Below are 24893 nucleotides of genomic sequence, written 5' to 3'. Positions count from 1 at the left end.
CCTTTTGGGGAGAAGCAAGTTCCTCATATGGAAGTAAGAGTGTTATTGAATCATTAACCATATGCAATCAGTATGCTTTGCAACACATGCTAGGATTGGTGAGAAACACTTGTGTATTGGTTCACTCCAATGACCTCTCCAGATGGAAGAGAAGCCACTGAAGGCTGCCATTTCTCTGTTCTTGCCTCTTCCCGCCAAGTCTTTATCCACAGCTCCATCAGCTTCCATTAGCAACAGTCAAGAGAACAGAGTAGCGTAAGAGGTCAGGTTATCTATCGTCAATATAGGGACGGTCCTAATCCCCATTCTGGTTAACTGTCTTGGCCTGACTCCAGGTCTCAGGGCTGGCCAGAGTCCACCATGGTAAAGGGACCCCATGGGCATTAATGTCCAAGACTTACCTCCATAAAATGCCTGAACTTTAGACTTTTAAGATATTTTCCATTAAAGGTACATACATCTTTTTGTACATGTTTTAATTTACTAATGCAAACATTTAAAACACACTTTTTAAAAATGTTCTGGCATTTCTTCATTTATTATATTGGGGGCCTCAAAAAGTGGAAGGGGCTTAGGCCTCTTTGGACCTGGAACTGGTTGAGCTTCAGTAGCACTGGGGCAGAATCCCTCCCGAGAGGATACCCTCCCTCCCAGTTAGCAATGCTGACCAATGCCAGAAGCCAGCTTTATGAATTCCAGTGTACAGTCATTTCATTCCCAATTCAGTTTGAGAAATCTGGACTGAAATTCCCAAAACAAAGCTAGGAACTGACATGACAGTAATTTACTAAGAATGAGGATGACAAGGAGACACAGAGCATCTCATGCTGTGTGCTATGAAGCCCACCTTCTAGAAATGGAATGGGATGTCTAACACCAAGATGAGAGTTCAGACATTATCCTGAAAGTAACGGGAGCCACTGATGATGGATGAGAATGAGTGACTCATTTAGTTCTGTATTTTAGAAAGATCACTGGTGGCTAGTGGAGGGAGGGAGACTGGAACCTGAGACTATAGTCCATGGATTTCTGGGTAGAAATTCCAAGCCCTCTAGATCATGGCAGAGACCCAGTCCTCAGGGTTTCCAGTTGGAGCCTTGACAAGATGAATAAAACTTCCCAGACAAGACACTCTGGGTAGACATATTGCATTTTCCCAAAAAGTGAAAGCAGCCTGATCCCAGCCTCCTTCGTGTGGAATGCTCTTTCCCCCTTAGGCCCAACATAGGTGAGAGTAAGAGGAACTAGAAAACCTATCGGGGAGAACAGGAAGTCATTTTTCACTGAGCATCTTGGGGGTCTAATGTTCCATTTTCTGGGACAAGCTGTCCATTTGCTTCCTCCATCATTTCCTTGTATTGACGTTTGAAGAAGCCAACCTGTGGAGAAGATCAGGAAGTCCAGTAAGAGAAAGGAAAAGTGGTGAAATGGGGAAGAGGAAGGGATCACCATTTGTAGAACTCCTACTATGTTCAAAGCCCAGCATAAGGAGCTTTGTACTCGTTATCATTTAGAATTAGATCCAGATTCTGTCAGCCATAAGTACAATCAGCTTCACAATGAAAAAAGTAAAGACTTACAGTGGACTAGGCACTTTCCTACAGTCAAAGAAATAATTAATGGTGGTATAAACATTCAAATCCAAGTATTCATGGCTTTATGTTATGTTCTGCTGCAAAGGGAAAGACTAGAAAGGTAAAGGAGCAGAAAAGAAAGGGAGAGATGAGATGATATCTGAGAATCAGGAAGATACAAATGGGGGGGGGGATTGGTGACTGATAATATGAGGGGAGGGAATTTCTCATATGAAGAGACTTAATGAGAATGTACATCCAACTCCAAAATGAGCTCTTTCTTACCCTCATGGCTAGAGTGGGTTTAAACTTGCCTTATACAGTGTGGCAGTGATGAGAGCCAGTAGCAGCAGACCTCCCACACAGCTGCCCACAATGAGGGGGATAGGGTCATAGACCTCATTCTTCTCCAGCACTGTCTTCATCTGGAGTAGAGATGACCCCATCAGAAAGTATTGGGCCTCACGCAACCTCAGAAACCCCCAACCCCAACCCAGTTTTCCTGGCTTTAGCTCCCTCCCCTCCTTCCCTAGGCCCTGCTCCAAGAGGTGAGATGCAAGAGCACTCAAACTCTTCAGAGCAACTGTCTTGCCCAGGGACCTTCCTCCCTCCTCCCTCTAAGCTTGCAAACCCCCCACCCAGCAACACAGATTTAGTATCAGTAGCCTCTTACCAGCCTGGCCACTGCCTACCACACAGTCACTACCTGGGCTCTCAAAAATGCCTCCTGTCCTGGAAGCTGGGCATACACAGATCTGTCAAATGTGATTTCAGCCACACTCATGACCGACACCTTCTTCTGCAATGTCTGCAAGACAGTGTTAGGGTGAGGGGATCTGGGGAAGGAAGCTTAGAGTTCAGCAAATGACCTGGCCTAAGACTTGGTGCAGACCCATCAGGTACCATTTGAATCTGAGGAAAGGGCCTACACACCTGGCTGACCCAGCCAAAGCTGAGGTTGCCCTTCAGGATGAAGTCAAGCTCCTCCTGGATGCCGAAGGAGGGGATGTCACAGCGGAACCTCAGGCAGCCAGCAATGGAACAGTCCTAGGTAGAGAGACATAGTATCAGGCCATAGGAAGGTGAGTTTGAAGGTAGAAGACAGACTTAAATTGCATGATTAGAGGGAAACATCCACATCTGAATCTGATGTAACAGGATTCCTGAATTAAATTTCTCTGATGTGTGGCTAAAGTGGCAAATAGCCCAGAGCCCACCTCACCAGCACAGGATTCTTATGAATATGAGTCAGGAAGTCAGTCTCTGTGGGAAGTAGTCTCTCCGAAGAGCACTGAATGGACGGGTTCTGGGAGAAAACATGAAAAGAACAAGTGTCTCAGTTGGGACATTGGCAGCTCAAGAGGAAAAACAGGGAATCCAGGTAAGGGACGTTAATGGAGGAACCAAACACAGTCTTTGGGTACCTGAAGGGGAGAGACCTCCACCTCTGTCCACACAGGCGCTCCATTCAGATTCACAGGCACGCAGAAGTCGATGCTGACAGGCAGGTCCCTTTGTCCCAGGTTATTCACCTGCACAGAAGGCAGTGAGGGCAGAGCCCATGCCAGATTCGCATCCCTCCTGGCTCTCCAGTTCCAGGGCTCCTTCTCTAGACCAAGCTCCTTTGTCTCCACCACTTGCCTGGTATCTGTGCTTGGCCACACTGCCTCCCTTCTCCTCTGAAGCTGAGAAGTTGAGGTACTTGGTGGATTGGTCGTGGCTGGAGAAAGAAAAGGCATGAGTGAATTCGAAGATCCATGGTGGTCTTCTGAGGAGGCTGTGACTCTGGCATGATGAAAGAGGTGGTCAGTGGGGCCTCAGCATGACTTGGAATGAGATCTGAGTTGGGATAAAGGATGGTTTCGAGAGTAGGGCCAAGCTTTGACATGGGTGTAAAGTACTTGCAGGATTGCCCACAGAGGAGATTTCTCTGGGCACTGAGCAGGGTGGCAGTGAAAAGAACAGTTATGCCACTAGCTTCTGGGAGGATGGGAGCCAGAGCCTGCCCCTCTCTGCACCTCAGTTCTCCTTTCAGTCCTTCATGAGCATGTAGGATGCTGGTGGGCATACAGGACACAGCAAAGATTGGGGGGGACTCAAGCTGACCCTGCCAACCATGTGCCTACTAAGCACTGTGCCTCTTTCTGAAGTCCCACAGGCCTTCCCTAGGACCCTTCTCTCCTGTTTCCTTGGCTTTTCCTGAACTGGGGCTTGGGGTGAGGGGTCCCAACAACAGACTCGTCACGGGTCTCATTGTCACAATACTTCCTGAGGTCTACTTGAGCCCAAGTCAAGAGATGCACTGGCCAGGAAGGACCCTCACATGATGGCTGGTCTCACCTCTGACCCTCACTGCTCCATCCCTTGGGTACCTCTCCTTTGCCTGCATAGTCCAAATTCCTGCCCACTATTCCTAATTTAAGTTTCATTCTTCTTTTGCAAGAAATGTTTCAGACTGGGCCTGGGGCCCCCTTTGAGGGTCCCCACCCACAGAGCCACATCTGCAGAGTGTGGCTGAGCTGTAGGGTCACACATAATGACAGTGTACCCCACCTATGGGTCCCCTGAAAGAAGGTGTGAGAGCCCCAGTATACACCCCAGCAAACAAGTTCACAGCATGCATCTGGCTGGGATACCCCAAACATGCAGGTGCAAATGAGAAAGTGAAACTCTAAACAGGAAGAGATCAGTTAGCGAGGCATGTCCCATAAGAGCAGAGGCTTATATTTGGCTTTGATGATGCATATGAGCTCAATAGATTTTTTGTTGACGGTCAAATGAATTTATAGAAAGTAACCACAGCACTGTGCCTGCCACATAGCAAACACTAGGAAGGCATTTGTTGAAGGAAATTATCTGCTTAAAAACTGGCTACTTCTTAGTTTTAAACACCTCATCTAATCCCCCTGAGCAGCATTTTAAGGCCCTATCCTTTTATGCAACTTCTTCCTGACATCCAATCTCTGTAGCAGGCAGATCATCTATCCTTATTCTTACCAGGAGGGCAAAGGGGGAGGGGATTCTAAAGTCCTATGGTATAAATCTGCTCTGGGAAAAGAAGTGTCCTGCCCAAATGCCAAGAGCCCCTTTCAGAATCACTGTTGGTCAAGACCAAGGCTGTAGACCCTTCAAAATTTATCTGAGACCACCTCTTACAGGAGGCCCTAGTCTCCCCTTGGAAACTCACTACTGTGGTTTGGATATTGAATGTCTGCCAAAGGCCCATGTGGCACTTCTGGGAGGTGGTAGAGCCTTTAGGAGGTGGGTGTGGCCTAATGAAAGGTCTTTAGGTCATTTGGGGCCTGCTCCTAAAGGGAACTGTGATACCACAGTATCTTTCTTTTCTGCCATGAGGTGAGCATTTCTGCCATGATGTGATACCTCATCACAGGCCCAAAGCAACAGGGCCACCTGATCATGAATTAGAACCTCCAAAACTGTAAGACAAAATTAATCTTTTATATTTAAGTTGATTATCTCAGGTGTTTGTTATATTAATGAAAGGCTGACTAACACACCTATACCATCTTAGGGTACAGAACCATAGAGCAGCCCTTGATGAGATTCTGGCTTGGATCAGGGTAACATTGCTACTCAATAAGGTTGTAAAAAACCTCAAGTCAGGGACTTGTCTCATATATCCTAGGGAACCCAAGAGAATCTTTTTTAAAATCTCTTTTTTAGTATTATTTTATTTTTTAAAATTTTTTCCTACATTTTCATTGGTGCATTATAATTATACATAATAGTGGGGTTCATTATTACATGCACACAATAGGAACCCAAGAAACAATTTTGAGGATTTTTGGAAAGTGTTCTGAGTCTTATAAGCTCTGTTAGATTATTAAATGCAGGATATAATATCATATCTATCCCACAATAAACAACCATTGATTAATAAGCACTACTAGAAGATTTACCTAGCCCTTGAAAAGATAATGATAAAACCTAAAATAACCCAGACATTCACCTGCTACTGAGGTGAAAACCACTTCCTTCTCCCAATTAGGAAGATGGAGAAGAACCCTTTTGAGGTCTCAGTGGGGTACCTGCTGATCACGGGGTAGACAGCATACTTCACCGGGAGCTCCAGCTGGAAGGTGGTCTTGCTGGTCCTGGGGGAGTTATTCTCACTGGAAAAAGATGAAATGTCAGTTTCCAAAGGCCCCAGAGGACGAGGATGGGATGTGAGGCTGGGGGGTGAGAAGGGTGCTGCCCCTGGGCCTGACCCATCTCACCTGCTCACATTGGCTGTCAGAAGCAGCCTATCTCCCAGCACAGCTTTGGGGGAGACATCAAAGGTAGCCAAGAAGGTGATCTGAGAAAGAGAAAGGAATAGGGAGGTCACAAAGGAGTAAAGCATGGTGGAGGCAGGGGAGGAGGGGGTGTGCAGAAGCCAGGCTGACCTTAGTGCTCCCGCGGAAGATGAGGTGGTGGATGCTGCAGCTGGTTCTCCAGGTACCCTGGCTCCCTGCTGGGGTGCTGTCACATGTCCAGTGCACGGGGCGCAGCTTCAGCTGATTTCAGAAAAAGGTAGGCAGGAAGGAAAAAAAAAAAAAAAACAGATGCTTATTTATTAGAATTTCAAAGAGACTCTAATGTAGGGATGAGGCAGGGTATTGTTTTCAAAGATTTCAGCAAAAGAAAAAAATGGACAAAACAAAGTGAGCAATCTTCATGTTATCTTCATGTTATCCCCTACACTCTATCTGCAAACTTCCTCCTAAGGTAGAAATCTCTAATTATTAGAATTTTCCTTTTTTATTTATTGTCATTTCTAAAGGTACTTATTTTATTCAGCTATCTTCACCTTCTTTTCCTGATTAATTTATTTTTTAATAGAACATTAAAATTATATGTAGTATTTGGGTTCATTGTGATAAAATCATGCATGCAAGGAATTTGATTTGAATTCCCTTTGCCCCTCTTATTCCTCCCAATATTCTCCCTCTTCTGCTCTACTAAACTTCCTTTGGTGAAATTCCCTTTGTACCTTCATATATGAATACAACATGATTTTGTTAAATTCATTCCATTTATTCTTTTTTCTGAATAATTTAAAGCACATTCCAGACTTCATATGGTTTTATCCAGCTTTACTTCAGTGTCTACCACCAAGTAGATACCTCACCACAAGCCCAAAGCATCAGGGCCACATAACCACAAACCCCAATAAACCACACCCAGAAAAATTAACAGTAACTACTTAATATACACTTCATGTTCCATTTTCTTGGACAATCTCCAGGTATTTTTCACTACTCATTTGCTAAAATCAATACCTAACAAGGTCTGCATATTGCCTTTGGTGATATGTCTAGAAACACTTTCAGTGACAGGGCAGTATGGGAAGAGCCCTCCCTAAGTGAACAAAGTGATTTGCATTCCATCTTTCTCGGGTCAAATACTGCTTTCTTTTAAGTTCTCTAAAATGCCATTTCAGGAAATCATGTTTTCTGTTCTGTAAAATGACTCAGGTAAAAGAGGTCTTTTGTTGTCATTGGCATTAAAAATAAATTCAGGATAAAATAACTTGGAACCAGTTAAAAAAAAAAAGTATGATCCTATTGGAAATGTTAGACTAAGGGAAATATAGCAAACATAACAAACAAATTTAACATGCAGACCTAGTGTAGAACCTTGTTCAAATAAACCAGGCACAAAAAGACATTTTTGGGACCATCAGAGAACTTTGACTTTGGTCTAAATACCAAGGAATCATTCTTTTTTTTTTTTTTTTTTTTTGAGTGAGTAAAATAAGAACTCAATGTCTGGGATTTGTTTTAAAATATTTTCAGCAAAAGAAAACAAAAGATGAAACAAATTGAGCAAAATATTGATAATCATTGAATCTACATGATAGCTTTTTAGGAAACTTGTTGAACTATTCGCTGCTTTTGCAAATGTTTAAATTTTCTCCTAATATTTTTTTTTGCAAAAAAAATCTGTTTCTCTTTGACTCCCTATAGCCATAGTTCTGTCTTCTAGAAGAGAGAATGACAAACAGTAGCCCACCACCTATTTTTATAAATAAAATTTTATTGGATCCTAGCTTTGCTCATTCATATACACATTCATATCAATGTCTGTTCTCATTCTACAGCAGTGGAATTGAGTGGCTGGGACAGAAAATGTAAGGTCCTCAAAACTGAAATATTTCTTATCTAGCCCTTTAATAGCAAAACTTTGCTAAACCCCAATTCAAAGTAATCAAGAAATTCTTTCTACAGAACCATATTGTAAAACACTTGAGGGTTGAGATAAGTTTTCCTTTAAATGAGGATATGATAAGGCATACAAAGAAATTTAAAGCAGGCTACCCTCTCTCCATACTAGTAGCCTCCTAGGAACTTATTTCTGATAGTCAATGTCTTTTTTTTTTTTTTAAATTTGGTATGGGGATCGAACCCAGGGCTTTGTGCATGTGAGGCAAGCACTCTATCAACTGAGCTATATCCCTATCCCTAGTCAGTGTCTTAAAAATGCAATGTTCAGCTGGGCATGGTGGTACATGCCTGTGATCCCAGAAAACTCAGGAGACTGAGGCAGGAGGATCACAAGTTCAAAGCCAGCCTCAGCAACCTAGTGAGGCTCTAAGCAATTTAGCAAGAGCCTGTCTCAAAATAAAAATAAATAAATAAAAAGGGCTGGGGATGTGGCTCAGTGGTTAAGTCCCTCTGGGTTCAATCCCCAGTACCCCCACCAAAAAAATGTCCAAAGTCAAATATGGCAGGCATGAACAGGGACAAACCCCAAACAGCACAACTATATCCATCTAACCAAGATCAGCCCAGATCTCTTGGACCAGTAGAGGCTGCTGAGCAGTGGCCAACCAGCCTGAGCATTGAACCTAGCACAGGTATATCCTGATTCCCAGCCTCTTCCATCCCCAGAAAGAATACCTGGCCCCCTGACACACGTCGATAGGACAGCCCTGTTGGGTAGAAGAAGGTGACTGTGGTTCCATAGGAATCTTCACCGTCATTTGACACCGTTACTTCTGCGTTCAGCTCCAGGTTACTTCCCACCACCAAGGTCTTCATGCTAGGTTATTGGGGTGGAAGGAGGAAATGACTCTGTGACTGAGGCTAGAAATGTTCTGAGGATAACATGTGGGGTAGGAAGGTGGGAAGTAGACAGGTGACAGGTTCTTAATCCCAGGTGGGAATGTTAGGGAGCCAGAGACAGGTGTCCCAGGTTGTGGGAGTGAGGCTGGGGCCCAGGGTCAGGCCCAAGCAGGTGGAAGCTCACCCTGAGAAGTCAAAGGTGATGCCAAGGTCATCCTGGCAGATGTGGTCATCCCCACAGTTCTTCTCAAAGGGGAGCTGAGAGAAAGACAACACAGGATTTTCCAGAGATCCAGAGGCCATCCTGTGTTATCCCTCTGGGAGACCCCAACACCAGGGCTCACCGAGGCCGTGAAGTATGTCTGAGAATCTGCAGCCAGAATAGGCCGGAGGTCTCTGAAGGAAGGGATGGGCTTGCCCTCCAAAGAGAAGTTGAGACGCAAGATGATGGGTATCAATGAGTCCTCCACACAGGACTAGAGGACATTGAAGGGAGGGTGTTAAAAAAAATACTGCGCAAAGTTACTAAGTGCATCTGTAAAAGGAGTAATAATGAAAGCTATCTGCACTCAGTACATATTTGTTCTTATTATCCCCACCATGCAGAATCATTGCCCAATATTCACACATGGCTCCCTTGATTTGCTCAATGTCTTCTCAAACTACACTCTTCCAAGAGGCCTCCCTGACATCCTCCTGATTTTGTCTTTCTTCCTAGCAGTTTTCACAACCTGACACCTATTATCTGGAAACTTGTTTGGTTTGGAATTCCCCCCACCCCACCCAGAACCTCCTGTGAGCAATAGCTGCTTTGTTCCCTGCTGTGTCCCCCTAGGACAGGGCCTGTCTCAGAGAAGCAAAGCCATAAATAAGTGCCCACTGGATGCCTGAAAGATTTTAGCTGAAGGAAGCTCCTGAGTTCTCTCAGCAGCCCTTTTCTCTTTCCTGAAATCCAATTGTGTAACCTCTCACAGTTGCAGCCCACCTTGTTCATTCCTTCACTCATTTAGCTAACATGTTTGAAGCACCATCTGCATGCCAGATTCTATGCCCTTTTCTTTCCCTGAGCAGCCTGCTGCCAGCCTCCAAATGGCCTCTACCCACATCTCTCCCTGCATCCATCTGAGGACCCCTCACCGGAAGGAGCAACTTCACAGGTTCACAGTATTTGTTCAGTCCAAGGTCTTTGACTCTAGTAAGGATCCTGGTATTTGTCTCTTTGAAGACAGCACGGGGACTCAAGTGACCGGGGTCAAGGGCTAAGTCAATGGTCACAGAGCTTTGGAGGTTATCTGTAGGGAAAGAAGGGCATGCAGAGGGCTGAGTGGACCAGAAACTCCCCAGGTGGGTAAAGGTCAGGCAGGAGACAGGAATCCTAGGCAGGAGAACTCCAGAGGTCAGGATGTTCTGGGTAAGAGAGGGAGAGGACTCACTTTGTTGGTCCTTGGGAGTTCCATAAATATCAAGACAGATAGTAGCATCACCCAGTTCCTGGACAGAGGAGTCCTGCTCGTGACACTCAAACACGGACCTGGCGATCTCTGCAGGTGTGAAGTGTATGGTCACCCACACCCTGAGAACAGGTCTGGTCCTGTGGGCAGAACATCAAGCTGAGAACAGGTCCTTAGCTCCGGGGAGCACAACCTGCAATGGGGGGCGGGGGTGCAGGTATCCGATCTGGACCTAGGACCACATGGGGAATATCTGAGGAAGGAATCTGTTCTTACCTGAGCAGCAGCACTTGTCCCTGGGACCCTACAGCCAGGTCCACCAGTCCATCCATGGTGAGGTCCTGACCCCCACTCAGTGACTGCCCAAAATACTGGAGTGTGGGGGAGAACTGAGAGCCTGCAATTCTCTATTTAGAAGAGAAGGTGAGTCAGGAGGAGACAGTGTGGATTTGATTGGTCCTCCAAGGGTTCCTTTATTAAAGACTTGGTCCTTGGTGCAGCAGACCCTTTAAGAGGTGGAGGCTAGTGGAAAGTAATTGGGTCTTTGGGGCATTGCCCTCTCAAAGCATTAAGTAGTTCTTATGTGGGCCCAGTTGGTTCCCTAGAGAATTGTTATAAAAGAACAAGACCATCCCCTCTCCTTGTTCTCTCTGACATCTTGTCTTGCCATGTAATCCCAACTTCTCACATGTGTTCCCACCATGACACCATCTGCCATGATGTGATGAAGCCAAGGGCCTTTTTTTAAATACATTATTCAGCCTCATATATTTTGTTATAGCAACTGAAAATGGAGTGAAATGGGGTAATGGGACAAGTTGGAAATAAGCAACAAAAAAAATAAGAGGTATGAATGTGAAAGATAGAAAGGGTGAGATGTGAAAAGAGGTCACCAAGAAGGGCCTAAAAAGAAGAGGTTATAATGGGAAAATTATGACTGAAAAAAAAGAAACAATTCCTAAGAAATAAAGAAGTGGAGATTAGAAGGCTCTGCTGTTGACCTGAGTTTCATTCATTCATTCATTCATTCAGTTAGTCCCTGGTTCAAATTCTAACTTCTCCACAAATCTTTATGTACCTCAGTTTCCCCCATCTTCTACAGGAAATAGTAATACTTCCAAGTTTAACTATAAGGGTAGATGAATTTATTCATATAGCTTTTAGAACGGCACGTAGAGTATGGTCAAATAAGTAGTCAGTGACTTTTTGATGAATCTCAAGGTTAAAAGTGACCACAGAATCCATCTAGTCTCACCTTTCATTTCACAAATAAAAGAGAGAGGTTGGGGGATTGTGCCAAATTCCCACGACCTTTTGGAGGCTGATTCCAGACCTCAGACTGTCTGCCTCCAAGCCCAAGGCACCTTTTGCTATCTCTTCAAAGAACAGGAGAGGCCAAGTTGGGATGGGGGTGGCCACACCCAGACCCAGATTCTACCTGCCTGGGCATTACTCCTGTGGGTTCTTTTCCCTTTATTTCCATTACTGCTGTAATGCCCAATCCTAATCCCCTTAAATCTCTTGCACTGTGAGGACTAGCAGAATAATAATTATTAAGAAAAATAATGAAATAAAAAGAGAAACTTACCAATTACTAAGGATGGCAAGGCTAGTGGGATAGAAACAGCACAATCAAGTCAATGCTCAGGGCCTCAACTCTCAGAAAAACTGACCTCAGTGCTGTGTCCTCAGGGTTAGTGTAGGAGCCAGCAGAGAACAAGGCAAGGCCAGTCCAATCAAGTGTATGATGAGACAAGGGATGGAGTGGAAGGAAAGGGAAATCCTGGGTGGGTCAGTGAATTCAGAAAGGCTTCCTCTTGGAGTCAGGCCTTTCAGGTAGAACCCAGGTGATATTTGTAATCAAGGATCTACCCAGATATACCTCTGAGCAAGCAGAAGTTAAACAAATTAGTGTGGACTGAATGCAGTTTCTGGTTATTCTCCACAAGGTCTTTCACCCTCTTCTTTAGACCCCTCTTCTTGAACCTATATTAACAGTAGTTACAACATTAACTGATTATAAGAGTATAACACCTTTTATGAGCCCTCCATCATGCTCACCCTCATAGCAGCAGCCATATGAGGTTGATTCTCTTATGATCACCATTTTACAAAGAGAAACTGAGCACAGAGAGGTGAGTAACCTGACCAATATACAGATATTAGTAGAACTACAGGGACCATCCTTGATACCTTTTTTTGTGCTACTTTCTGTCTCTCTGTATTTGTCTATTCTGTTCATTTTATGTAAATGTAATCATGTAATATATAGTCCTCTGTGACTGCCTTCTTTCACTAAATATAATGTTTTCAAGATTCATCATGTTGTAGCATGTGTCAGTACCTTGTGACTTTTATGGCTGAATAATATTCTATCTAGTGGGCATACAACATTTTATTTATCCATTCATCTGCAGATAGACATTTGGGTTGTTTCCATCTTTGGGCTATTATGAACAATGCTGCAAAGAACATTCTCATGTATAAGTTTTTGTGTGGACTTCTTCCAGTAGTGGATTTTTTGAGTCATAGAGCAACTCTAACATTTCTGAGAAACTGTCAGAGTATTTTGCAAAGCAGTTGCACCCATTTATATTACCACCAGCAGTGAATGAGGGCACCAATTTCTCCACATCCTCACCAATTGACCTTCTTGATTCTAGTCATTCTCGTGGGTATGAAGTTGTACCTCACTGTGGTTTTGATTTGCTGATGCCTGATGACTAATGATGTGAATATGTGCTTACTGGCCACTGCCCTCTTTTTTTTTTTTTTCAAGTCTTCTTTGATGAAACATCTACTCAGATCCTTCACCTGTGTTTTAATTTGGGCTTTCTTGATTTTTTTTGCCAAGGAAATCAGCTTTCTCTTCTCAGGGAATTCTTGCTCCACTGGGTGAAAGGTTCCTGCCTATATGGGCATTTGGTAGGATCATTGATGGCAGGAATGGAATAAAATCAGACAGCATCCAGTGAGATGGAGGAGTGAGTGGACTGGCTGACTGAGGCAGCTACATGAGCAACAAGGAGCCACTGAAAGGCTGAGAACTGGGCTAGAAGTCGGAAGACCCAAACCAACCTAATGGTCATTCCTGGTCCACCGTGAACTTTGGACAAGGCAAGTCACATCTGTAAAATGGGTTTGCTAAACTAAGAAAGTCAAGGGTTGTATGTTTTATCTCATGTGTGGAAGCTAGAAAGAAAAAGGAGGAAACAAGGTAGAGAGGGATCTCACGAAAATATAAGGGAGAGCAGTGGAGTAGAGGAAAGGAACCAGGGAGAAGGAGGAGGAAAAAGAAAGAGAAGGTCCTCGGGAATTAAAGGGACCAAATTATCCTGCTCTAGTGTGTGCATGCATGAACATGTAACACGAATCCCACTGCTATGCATAATCATAATGCATGAATAAAAAGGTTAAAAAAGAAGAAGAAAGAATATGGGTTTGCTAATGCCTAGACTAGTAAAGCTTCTGTGGGTTTAAAAGGCCTGAGTTGCAAATTACGCAAGCATCCAGTCTCCATACAAAGCAGGGTGTACAGCAGTGAGTGTTCCCATGCCTCAATTCTTCGGGTTTTACTCACTTCCACAATATGCCCAGTACTATGGCAGGGAGGAAAATATACTAAAGGGGGACATTTTTCCAGTTGATATTGTGAAAGGAGGAGAAGCAAAGAGGAAGCTGTCACAGTGACAGGAAAAATTGTGCTTCACCTGGCTGTGGGAGGGACTGATGTCCAGTCCTGAGGTTCCATGAAATAAGTAGACAGCACCCTGGTTCTCCTCCTCTCCAGGGGCCCCAATGGCCACATCTGTCAGATGGTCCCCATTAACATCTCCCAGCACTGTCAGAGCTGCTCCAAAGCGACCCCAGGGATGGCCCCGCTCTCCACGGAGAATGATCGCACATTGCCACCTGCTCCTCTACAGAACAAAAAAACCAGTGCCAGGTCCAATCCAGGCCATCCACACCTCACACCCGGGCCCCACCCAGCCCAGGACCCATCACCACTCACCCCCCTGGGCATGGGGCACACGGACACCTGCCCTCCTCGGGTCTGCTCATAGTAATGGGGGGCCCCAATGAGGACTACATCGGTGCTGCCATCGCTGTCCACATCCACAGAGCAGAGGGAGGCCCCAAAATAGGAGCCGACCTGGGGGGAGAGTCTGAGTCATCTTGCCTGCCCCTGCCAGAGGCACCTCCTTTCTGGGCCAGGTCCTGCCTCTCCCCAGGTACCAGGACCTGCCCTATCAGCTCCCTGCTCCTAGCCACCCTGCCCGCCCTCATGTTCCACCAACATGGGCCCTCCACACCAACCTGGGTACCTGTGACTTCAGCCTTCGGCCTCCATTGCCTGAATGTCTGGGTGAAGATGACAACCTTCCCAGTGTGCTGGTGGCGAGGGGCCCCCAAGATAAGGCTGCGCACCCCTTTCCAAAGGGCCAGCTCACTGGAGTAACCTGAGGGGACCCAGCATCAGCACTAAGGCTTCTCCTCCTCTTCCCACAGCTTGTCATCCACCTGTCCCCCACCACAGTCTTTTCTCACCCAGGTAAGAGTCCCTCATGTCCACATTCTCCTGAGACATGTTGATGAAGGTGGGGTTCATATGTGGGGGGTACAGGAAGGCACCTCCAGACCAGCTAAAGCTCCCCACAGTCCCCAGAACTGGTCCATCCTGGGAGGAAAAGATTCCAGGGCTGAGCAGAACAAAGCAAGAGGGCAGCCTAAGCCAAACAAAGTCTGCCATTGGCTCTACACAACCATCCAGTCCTCCTCTGCCTTCCCTCCTCCCAATCTTCCTCATCCTTCTTTGTCAGCCTGAAGGGACCCCACTCACAGGTGTGAACACAGCGCTGAAGCCCTCCTGGGACATTTCCATTTCGAAAGAGCTACTGCTTATGGTCTCTGTACCTGGGGAAGGCATGATGTTTGGATTTCAGGGAGAAATTCAGCCTTTCCAAGTCCAGGAAGGATTCTTAGGAGAATCTAAGATTGGAAATCAACACCTACAACAAGGGTTATTGCCCATGACATGGGGATCTAGATTCAAAAAAGGAAAAGAGGCTGGGAATATAGCTCAATTGATAAAGTGCTTGCTTTGTATGCATAAGGCCCTGGGTCCAATCCCCAGTACAAAAAAAAAAAAAAAAAAAAAAAAAAGGAGGAAGGAAGGAAGGAAAAGCCCTTGTGGATGAGGATTTCTGAAGCAAGTAGCTCTATCTCTGACTTACCTTCAATGGCAAAGATCTTCTCCTGGAGCTGGTTTTGAATATCCTTCAAAGCATCAAAGTTCTCCACTTTAAATATGTGTTCATGAGCAGGCCTCGATGCAATGTCATTTAATTCTTTCCAGGAATGCATCTTTTGAAAAGCCTCTCCAACCTGTCCAGAGAAAAGACCAACTCCATGAAAATAAGAAATACAATATGCCTATATGTCTGGGTGTTGATCTCTTCCAAGAACACTGCACGTCAGGCTTATAGCACAGGTGAGAAAAATAAGGCTCAGATAGCATCAAAAGATTTGAGGGCAAGGATCATGAGTCCCCAAGCTGAGTTTTAATCCAGAAGGCAGTAGAATTTCTACCCTTGAAAGGGAAGTTGCCTGCTGGGGAGTAGTAGTAGGTAGCATCTCTATGCCCTACCCCAATTGCATAACGGATGATGCCTGCCGCCTCAGCCATGGGAATGACATCCTTATAATCCAGGTAGTCCCCTTGCTTCTGCCCATCAGTGATGACAATCAGGATCTTGGTGGCATCCTTGCGGGCCCCATTTTGGGTGGTGAACAGTATGTTTCTGTCAGGAAAGAAGAGGGTCCAGAGGCCTGTGAACAGAACTACAGCAGCCTTTGATGGCTTTGTAAAAGGGAGGCCATGCCCCTTGCAGCCCCACTCAAGAGTCCCCAACTTGGCAAGGGGGTCCCAGGCTAGATTTTCAGTCTCTGCCTGTCCCTTTGTTGAGAAGGCAGATGAGGCTCAAAGGAAGACCCGGATGCTTTGGGAAAGGAAGTAGGAGAAGTCTGGACTCACATGACCTTTTGGATGGCTGTGGCTGTGTGAGTGTACCCTCTCAGCTGGTGTACAGAATCCAACAGTGTTAGAGGGTCTGAACTGGAGATGAATGTGTTGAAATTGAAATGCACCCGGAATTCGCTGGAGAACTGCATCAGAGAGAACTGGGAGAACCATATAGAGCTGGGGTATGAGACTGCTTCACCAGGTCCCCAGACTTTCCCCAGCAAGCCTGCCCCAAGCAGTGCCCAGCAGACTTGCACCCCTCTCCCAAGAGCTCACCTGGGTGTTGGGTCTCTGGAACTGGCTCATCACAGCCTTCACGAATCTTATCATTGTGGCAAAATTTGTGCCGGAGATGCTGCCTGAGCCATCAATCAGGAACACGATATCCTGATTCTGCCTTGGGCATTCTAGGGAAGGAGGAGGCCCTGGTCCTCCAGTGGATTCTCCAAAGAACCCATGACCTTAGCTTTCTGGTCACAAGAACTCAGTTTCCCAACACCTTCCCCCTCACTCCAGTCTGACAATCAGAGTTCAGCCCCCACACCCTGCTCCTCTCCTTGTTAGAAAGTGGGGGGGGGCCTGGGATTGTGGCTCAGTGGTAGAGAGCTAGCCTCCCACGTGCGGGACCGTGGGTTCAAAACTCAGCACCACATAAAAATAAAAAAAAAAGATATTGTGTCTACCTAAAAAATAAAATATATTAAATGGAGAACTTGAGTTTCCTAAGGTCTCAGAGAGGCTACAATTGTGATTGAGCTGCTTCAGCCTCGTCCATCAAAAAACAGAAAAGTGAAAGTTCCTTCCATCCAGATGGTAAGAAGCTGAGAGCCTCCCCTACCCCTGGACCTGACCCCACTTAATCCCCTCTACCCCCAACTTCTTGCAAGGAAAGAAGCCTGTGCTAGCCCTGGTCAGTGTTTGTTCTTGTTGGTCAGTGCTAGACTGTACTTTTGTTCACTATTTTTAATATCATTCCTGGCCACAGCTACACACTGGTCCTATTCTGTTCTCAGCTTAAATATACACCCTTACTTTTCTCCTGGGCAAATGTGGAATCTGTCCTCAGAAAAAGGAAACTTCCAGATCAGCAGGGGAGGCCCCCATTCCATTCCCGCCTCCGAGCTTCCTCTTCCTTCCCTGGAGGGCTCCCATAGTAAGACTGGTATCCTGAGGGTTCTGATGGCCCCTGTGGGTGGAGTCTCCACCCAAGGAGGTGATAGAAGGGGCACCCTTCAGTAGTCAGATGTAGTTTTCTCCAAGGGCATCAGAGTGAATGTGAAACCAGGGAGTGGCCTCAGTCTGACATGGGTAAGTCTGAAAAGCTCACTCACTGTTTAGCCTCCTTATCTTGGATTCCCCATCAACACCAGAGAAGACAAGCCCAATGCCTCAACCTGTATGAACATATGCCCTTGTGCGTGCACACACACACACACACACACACACACACACACACACACAACTTAAATTGCACCCTTACCACCATTCCCAGACTGCTGGACAAATCAATTGGTTATATCTATTTTCAGAGCACACTGGAAGAAAATGAATCCCCTTCTCTCTAAACATAATAGCAGTTTGCATTAATGGAGCTCTCCCCTTGTGCCAGGTACTGTGCTAAACTCTGGCCACAGATAATCTTATCTTACTTTCAGTGTGGGGTGTGTTATTATCCCCATTTGGCAGATGACAAAACCAAAGCTCAGAGGGTAAGGTCACATAGGAAACGTTGTACCGTTGAACGGTGATGGGACAGGGTTTCAAAGCCAGCAGGGAAGCCATGTTTGGAGTCACTACACTGTCTAGTAAAATTTTTTCTAGATCCCCCCTTCTTATCACTCTGGTAAAAGCATCTCTGACTCCAATGCACCCCCAGTTGGATATATGTGAGCTCCCCAAAAGATCACCAAAAACTCACCCTGCAAGGCAGCTGGGAGCCTTTGGCCCTGCTCAGAGGGGGAGACCAACAGGAAGCAGAGCCCATTCAAATATATGTTCTCTCTGCATGCATGATGTACAGTGGGGCCACAGGCCTGGGGACACAGAAGGCTAGTGGGAGCAGCTGTCCCTGTCCTGCCCACCCTCCTATCCCAGCACTTCTACCATCCACAAGATCACCAATCTCAGGAGTCCCAGGTCCCCACTCCTTCCCTCAGGACCCTTTTGTGACCCAGGGAAACTCACCAGCAACTTGGAGGGCTTGGTGGTGGTTGCCAAGGACAGGCCTAAGGACATATTCACAGCCTCCGGAGGGACTAAGGAGACAGACACATGCATGGTCACCCTCAAGAACAGTAAAATATGGGTAGACATCCCCTCAACTTGGGAGACAAAAAGGTCTAACATGTGAAGGAGGCTTCCAGGTCTTGAAGGAGCTGAGGGAGTGCAGGGGTGCAATGGGCTGGAAGGTCTTGAGGGTACAGGAACCTCCTGGCTGAGGTCGAGGGGCTGCAGACAGAGCTGAAGCCGGCCAATGGAACACCGGTGCTCTCCGCTGGTCCCAGAGCATTGGAGCCTGGTGCTGTGTCACAGGCAAAGGCAGTGACTCACCCTGCAGGTGCATGGGCTTACATGTGCCCCTGCTGTAGCCACACTTATAGAGTCCACCTGTTTGGTTGTCAGCTTTTATCTCCTTGGGGGCTCCAACCACCACCCTATGGAGAGACAAAGAATACTGCAGTGAAGAGTGCCTGGCTGGGGCCTGACGGCCACTCCAGAAAGTTTGCTCTCCTCCCTGAGCCTCAATTTCATCTATAAAATGGAGATTAAGAACAATTTAAATTCTGCAAGGGCAGCACTTTTGTCTGACTCATTCTCTGTTATAAACCCTGCTCCTGAAATATATAGTAGATGCTAAATATATATTTGTTGAATGGCTGATTCCTATAAGGTTGTGGTGAGGACTAAATTAGTGCCCATCTATAACATCCATGCTAAAATGCCTGGCAGTTAGTAAGTGCTCAATAAATGTTAGCTGTGATTATTGAAAAAGCAAGACAGTGGGGCAGGAAAAGGAAGTATTGGGGACTGATTTAGAGCAAGTTATACTCCGTGCTTTTCTAATTGTGTTGAAATTAATCCTAATGCTAAGTATAATTTAAAAGAACCAATAGAAATTTTAAAACAAGGATAAATAAATGAATTATTTTTTTAAAAAAAACAAGACAGTGTCTACTCTCAGACCAAACATTCATCACTAGGAAAAGTTGCCACACCCAATAGAGAGAAAGTATGCAAATAATGCCCTGGAGTGTGAGAAGGGGAAGGACAGGGCTCTGTGTGAGGAGAGGAGCTGATGAAAAAGCTAGAAGTCAGTCACTACCGGTCCTCACCAGGAGTTGGCATACTGGACTACACTGTGTCCAAACCCAGCACTGTCCACACGGAAGGTTGTCACCTGCTCTGTGTCCAAGTTGAAGCCAAGAGATGAAGCTGATGAAGAGAGTGAGAAGAGAGCTTTGGAGAGAAGGGTCTTCCTCCTGCCTGACGTCCACACCCACATGCTCAGTCCCATCTTCCAGGGCCCCAACTTCCTGCTCTCCTCTCTAGGTCCAATACCCCAGAGTCCCCTGGCCTCCTGGGCTCCTAGATTCATCTCACTTTTCTCTTTTGCACAGTATACAGATGGCTCTTCACCCATTGTTCCATTGTCAAGTTCAATTCTCCAGTTCCACAGAGCAATACCCAAGCTCTAAATATAATCCTTCCCTACCACTATCTCTGAGGCTTCTATGAGGGAGAATCTAGGGAAATGTGGGGTCCGAAGGGGCACTATGGACACAGCACAAAATTGATTTCTTCTACCTCTGAATTGTCAATGTGGTTCACCTCTCTTCCAGCAGCAAATTCTCCCAAAATTGGTTCCTTAATATCCTTTCCCTCCACAAACTCCAGATCCCAAGCCCTACGTACCAACCTCCCCCTAGTGCCAAGTCTCTCTCCCTACTCAGACCCTGATCCCCACAGTTCAGGGGCCTGGAGCACTCTGACCCAGGTTCCTGGGACCCCCTTCCTCAGGGCCCATGCTCACCCAGGAATAGCAGGAGGGCCGTCCATGTCCTGCTCATGACTGGAAGGTCAGCTGTGGGGCTCTGAGCTCCTGGGCTTGCTGAAGGCACCACTGGACAAAGGGACTGAGGAAGAAATGAGCAGAGAAGTGGTCAGGAGGCCAGAGGCATGGAGGGAAGTTGTCAGTATGACTCAGAGGTGGGGGAGGAAAATACCACTATCATGATCAGAAAAGGGAACCCAGGTAGCCCACGCATTGCTGATCAGGAGTTGTTCTGATCAGAGATGACCTGGCTCGCTTCTTTGGCTTGCCAGTTTTTACTTGGGTGAGTGCAAACCCCCGACCAGCCTCCCCTCTCACACTTCCCTTTTGCACTAACGGTGTGCTCCCCTTGATCTTGAAATATCTATCATCTCAGAGAGGAGAGAAGAACAATGTAGCCCTTCAGGAACTAATGGAAACTCTGATATAAACCCTTTACTTCTGACCAGGAAGCCTATAGGCCAAGGAGTAGATCGTCTGGTCCCTAGGAGGAGCACAGAGTGGGCATTCATTCATTCCTTTGCTCATTTATTCATCATTTAGTCAAAAAGCCTAATTTGAGGCCGATTATAAAAGTCTTTTGCTAGGTAGAAGAAAGAAAACACAAACCACAAGGCCCCATTCTGGGGTCGGTGGAGAAAGCAAATGGGTAAATAGCAAAATGGTTGCTATGAGAGGGAAAGTACGGAGACCATAGGGTGTCTTACCTGGGCTGGGAGGGTGTGAGTTTCCAAGAAGGCTTCCTGGAGGAGGCAGCACTCGAGTTGAACCTTGAAGGCAGCCTAAGTCAGGAAACTGCAAGTGGGGAGGAGGTGCTTCAGAAGGGGCATGAGGCAGAAGGGGCATAAGGCATGAGATAGAAGGGCATGTTTGAGAAACTGATGATGGGAATGATGAACGTGGGAGGTCAGAAGTGACAAGAGATGAGATCAGGGCCTTGGGGAGTTGACAAAGGGGAAGCAGGGCCTTTAAGACATGTTATTTTGGTCCTGCAGGCAGGGGCGGGGGAATTAAAAGGAATTAGTGAGGACTGGGATCTTCACTTCCTGCAAGTGGGTGTGTGGATCTGAGTCTTAGGAGGAAAGCCTGGTTTGGAGGTATCTTTTGGACCCAACTGCAGAATTGCTGGGGTAGGTCCTGGTGAGAGTGTGAAGAAGGAGGAGAAAGATGGGTCTGGGGTGAATCCCAGGGAATTGCCAGTGTTGACAGCAGAACAGGAACCCACAGAGTGGGAAGAGGGATCCTCAAAGAGGGAGAGGAAAGCACGGGGGCAAGAAGAGCATCATCCAAGAGAGCTGGAGAAAAGGGGCTCAAGCACAGTCACAGGTTGCTAAACATCAAGTGATTCTGTTGGTTCTGGCAACAGACACCATCAGTGACCCTGGCGTGAACCATGCCAGGGTAGGGAGAGGCCAGGCTGACAAGGGATGACGATGAGAGGTGGGAACAGCAGTGTCACCTGGAGGTGAGTATCTGCAGAGACTTCAAACACAATATGGGGGAGGGGGAGGCTGGAATGTGTGTAGCTAAAGAAAATTTGAAGGAGGTGGGAGGAAAAAGGGTTGAATTTCAAGAAGGAAGTGGTAATAGAAAAACCTGCTAAATAAAAGATGGGGGCTGGGGTTGTGGCTCAGCGGTAGAGTGATCAGACCCTAGGTTCAATCCTCAGCACTACATAAAAATAAATAAACAAGGGGCTGGGGATGTGGCTCAAGCGGTAATGCACTCGCCTGGCATGCACAGGGCGCTGGGTTCAATCCTCAGCACCTCATAAAATAAAAATAAAGATGTTGTGTGCACCAAAAGCTGAAAAATAAATATTAAAAAAGTTCTCTCTCTTCTCTCTCTTTAAAATAAAATAAAATAAATAAATAAACAAAATAAAGATATTGTGCCCATGTATAACTAAAAAAAATATTTTTAAAAAAAGGTGTGTGGGAGGGTAGTGGTCCAAGATCTGGATAAAGTTAGTCTTCCGGACAGGGTGAATGCCAAAGAGGCCTTGGCCCTCCAAGGTAACACAAATCTTGACCTTCTTGTTGCTCCCTTTCCTCAAGATTGGGCTTTACCCTTAGTGGGTGAGGGAGGTGACAAGAATACTGGAAGAATAAGACCACACTTCTTCTCTCAAGCCACCCAACATGCTTCTGTGATACTTGAGGCTGACTTGAGGTGAATTCTAACCAGAGAAAAACCAAAGTAAGATAGCTCACTTTTGCCAAGGACAACTTCGGATCATTAAAGTGCAGAACACAAAGTGTTCTTAATATAACCCATCCATTTTACAGATGAGAGCAGTGAGGCTCCTGCCAGGACCTTAGGGTATTGCAACTTACAGCCTTATTTCAGTGCATCATGACTGTGACATTTCCTTTCCAAAGGGCAGGAACTGAGGGGATGGCATAAGCAGAAAGGGGCAGAGGTGCTGCCCATCTCCTCAGCCCAGTGAGACTATGAGTCAGCCAAAGCCAGCTCTCTCTGTCTGGCACCCCTGTGTGCACAGAGCCCAGGCCAAACCTGTGGCAAGAGATCAAAGCCACACAGAGGGTACGGGGAGAGTTTGGAGAGCAGCCATTTGGAGAGTTTGGCATTCCCTACTCAATAATTTTCTGCTACATCCTTGAGCTCAGAGGTGCTGAAGAAGGTTCCAGCAGGGTGAAAGGCAGGAAGGGCTTCATCTGATCTGGCATATATGTGGCATAGTGTAAAGGGTGGAGAAACCACATCAGAAGCAGAAGCTTCTTATTTGGTATGCCCCCCGGGGAGATTCTTTGGGGTGGGGAGATAGAGTATTTTGATGTGCTAAGTGTTGGGGTAGGGACTGTAGGCTTTCTCCAAAGTAGGTTCTGTGTCCAAATTAATTCATGTCTCTGTTTTATCTGCTGCCTACTGGGTGGGAAAAAGAGAACAGAAACCTTATGGGAAGAAGCCCTAGGGTTGGATTTCTCAGTCCGTTTCCATCTTATGCTGACCACGCAGCCTGACTGGACCCACCCTACAATTGCTATCCTTCCTCTTGCCACATACAATCTGTCTTTGAAGGAAAAAACGCTGTCTAGCCCAGGATTTCCTTTAAAAAGAATTTATTTTAATTCTATCTATAGAGTAGAAACATATACATACATAGGAACTCACAAAGAGGATCCTTTCAAAAGCACCTGGTTCTTCCTGCACTCCTGGGCATAGAATTCTGGAGGGATGCTTTAGGAGTGCTAGAGGACTTTAGCCAATGGTTAGAAAGCTTGGACCATGAAAGGGAGAAGCAAGCATAGGGTAATAACATCTCGATGGCAGAATAAAGGAGCTGTCATAATACTTAACATTTATATCACTCTCCACTTTCTATATTACTCTATCTCCCCACCCCCAAGAATCTCCCCGAGAGACTTATCCAAATAAGAATTCTCACAGTAGTCCTATGAGAATTTTTTTAATTTTTTTTTAAATTTTTTTAAAATTTTTTTTTTAATATTTATTTCTTAGTTTTCGGCGGACACAACATCTTTGTTTGTATGTGGTGCTAAGGATCGAACCCGGGCCGCACACATGCCAGGCAAGCACACTACCGCTTGAGCCACATCCCCAGCACCCTATGAGAATTTTTAAAAATGTTTTAAATTGGCACAATTTCACTTCTCCTGTGAAAGAGTCTACCATCCCCATACCACAGATGCAGAATGGAAGCCCAGAGAAGTTGAGTCCTTTTCCTTGGGTCACCTGGCTAGTACAAGCCAAGGACAGAATTTAAGGTACTGAAGTCTTAACCACAGACTGCTAATGATTTTACTTTCTGCTCTCTACACAACTTCACTCATTCATCCATCACACACACACACACACACACACACACAAACACACACACACACACTGATCACAAGACCCAAGCTCTCAGCCATCTAGTATGGGAAATAAGGCAAACATAAAAGGGTCCCAGCTGACAGGATTGCACCCTAGAAGATGACATCTTGGAAGTTTTATTAAGTAGCAGAATGATCCAAAAGAGGAAGTAGTTATCTCTTATTTGGTAAGTCTCCCGGGGGGATTCTTGGGGGTTGGGGAGATGGAATATTTTGATGTGCCAAGTGTTGGGGTAGGGACTATAGGCTTTCTCCATTGTTCTGTGTCGTAAACCTTCTATCTACCCCCAGCTCTCAGCACAGTGTTTGACACATAAGAGGCACACAGTTAAACCTTGGTGCATGAATGAATTTCATGAATGACAGAATGTTACTCAGGAAAAGGAATAGGACACACACACACACACACACACACACACGGGATTTAATAATTCCTATCTCTTCACTTTTGCAGCTCAGTTATGTGTATTTGCTCCTATTTGTTGTGGCGATTGATATAACCCAATCTTATTTTTTAAAATTTTTTAATTTTTAAAAATGTTTTAAATTGGCACAAAAGTTTGTTTATGGGCAACCATGTGATATTTTTCCGTGTGTACATTGTATCATGTTCAAGTTAGGGAAAATATATCTATCTCAAATATTTATCACTTTTGTAGAGTGAAAACATTCAAAATCCTTTCTTCTAGCTTTTAAAAAATAAACCATCATCATTATCTATGGTCACCCTGTTGCAGGATAGAACACCAGAACCTATTCCGCCTAAGGAGAAGGTAGTAGTACCTGTTGTTCAACCTTCCCCATTCCTCCCTATCCCCTTCCCTCTCCAGCCTCTGCGAACCACCGTATCTCAACTTCTATGAGATAATGT

At 45.8% G+C, this 24893-nt stretch overlaps 1 protein-coding gene across 2 annotated transcripts; it reads right to left on the bottom strand.

Moving 5' to 3' along the window:
* Window positions 1-1252: 1252 nt before the first annotated feature.
* On the bottom strand, window positions 1253-20202 carry Itgax (integrin subunit alpha X). 2 transcript variants are annotated; one of them, XM_026400381.2, is made up of 30 exons: window positions 20145-20202; window positions 19447-19546; window positions 18665-18768; window positions 18299-18369; window positions 18033-18147; window positions 16391-16521; window positions 16127-16272; window positions 15740-15893; window positions 15327-15477; window positions 14933-15006; window positions 14641-14770; window positions 14410-14552; window positions 14105-14245; window positions 13803-14012; window positions 10369-10499; window positions 10075-10232; window positions 9779-9933; window positions 8986-9117; window positions 8826-8899; window positions 8477-8618; window positions 5981-6091; window positions 5813-5892; window positions 5624-5707; window positions 3216-3294; window positions 2999-3106; window positions 2797-2880; window positions 2508-2621; window positions 2281-2382; window positions 1889-1999; window positions 1253-1379 (listed from the first exon to the last, which is right to left on the bottom strand). In XM_026400381.2, the coding sequence occupies exons 1-30, from the start codon at window positions 20179-20181 to the stop codon at window positions 1281-1283; spliced, it is 3471 nt and encodes a 1156-aa protein (XP_026256166.2). In that variant the 5' UTR covers window positions 20182-20202; the 3' UTR covers window positions 1253-1280. The 2 variants fall into 2 exon arrangements, with proteins under 2 accessions (XP_026256166.2, XP_026256167.2); XM_026400382.2 differs by having other exon boundaries at window positions 5981-6098; window positions 8478-8618; window positions 19447-19570; window positions 20145-20181.
* Window positions 20203-24893: the final 4691 nt, after the last annotated feature.

The sequence above is a fragment of the Urocitellus parryii genome, chromosome 9 (assembly GCF_045843805.1).
Source record: "Urocitellus parryii isolate mUroPar1 chromosome 9, mUroPar1.hap1, whole genome shotgun sequence".
Lineage (NCBI taxonomy): Eukaryota > Metazoa > Chordata > Mammalia > Rodentia > Sciuridae > Urocitellus > Urocitellus parryii.
Note: the sequence above shows the minus strand (reverse complement) of the source record. Positions and strands in the feature narration are given on the sequence as shown.

Coding starts and splice junctions, on each gene's coding strand:
- Itgax (XM_026400382.2), bottom strand. CDS start 20,181: ATGAGCAGGACATGGACGGCCCTCCTGCTATTCCTGG. Junction 18,769..19,446: donor GTCCAGTATGCCAACTCCTG/GTGAGGACCGGT, acceptor GTCTCTCCATAG/GGTGGTGGTTGGAGCCCCCA. Junction 14,246..14,409: donor CTGAAGTCACAGGTACCCAG/GTTGGTGTGGAG, acceptor CTCTCCCCCCAG/GTCGGCTCCTATTTTGGGGC.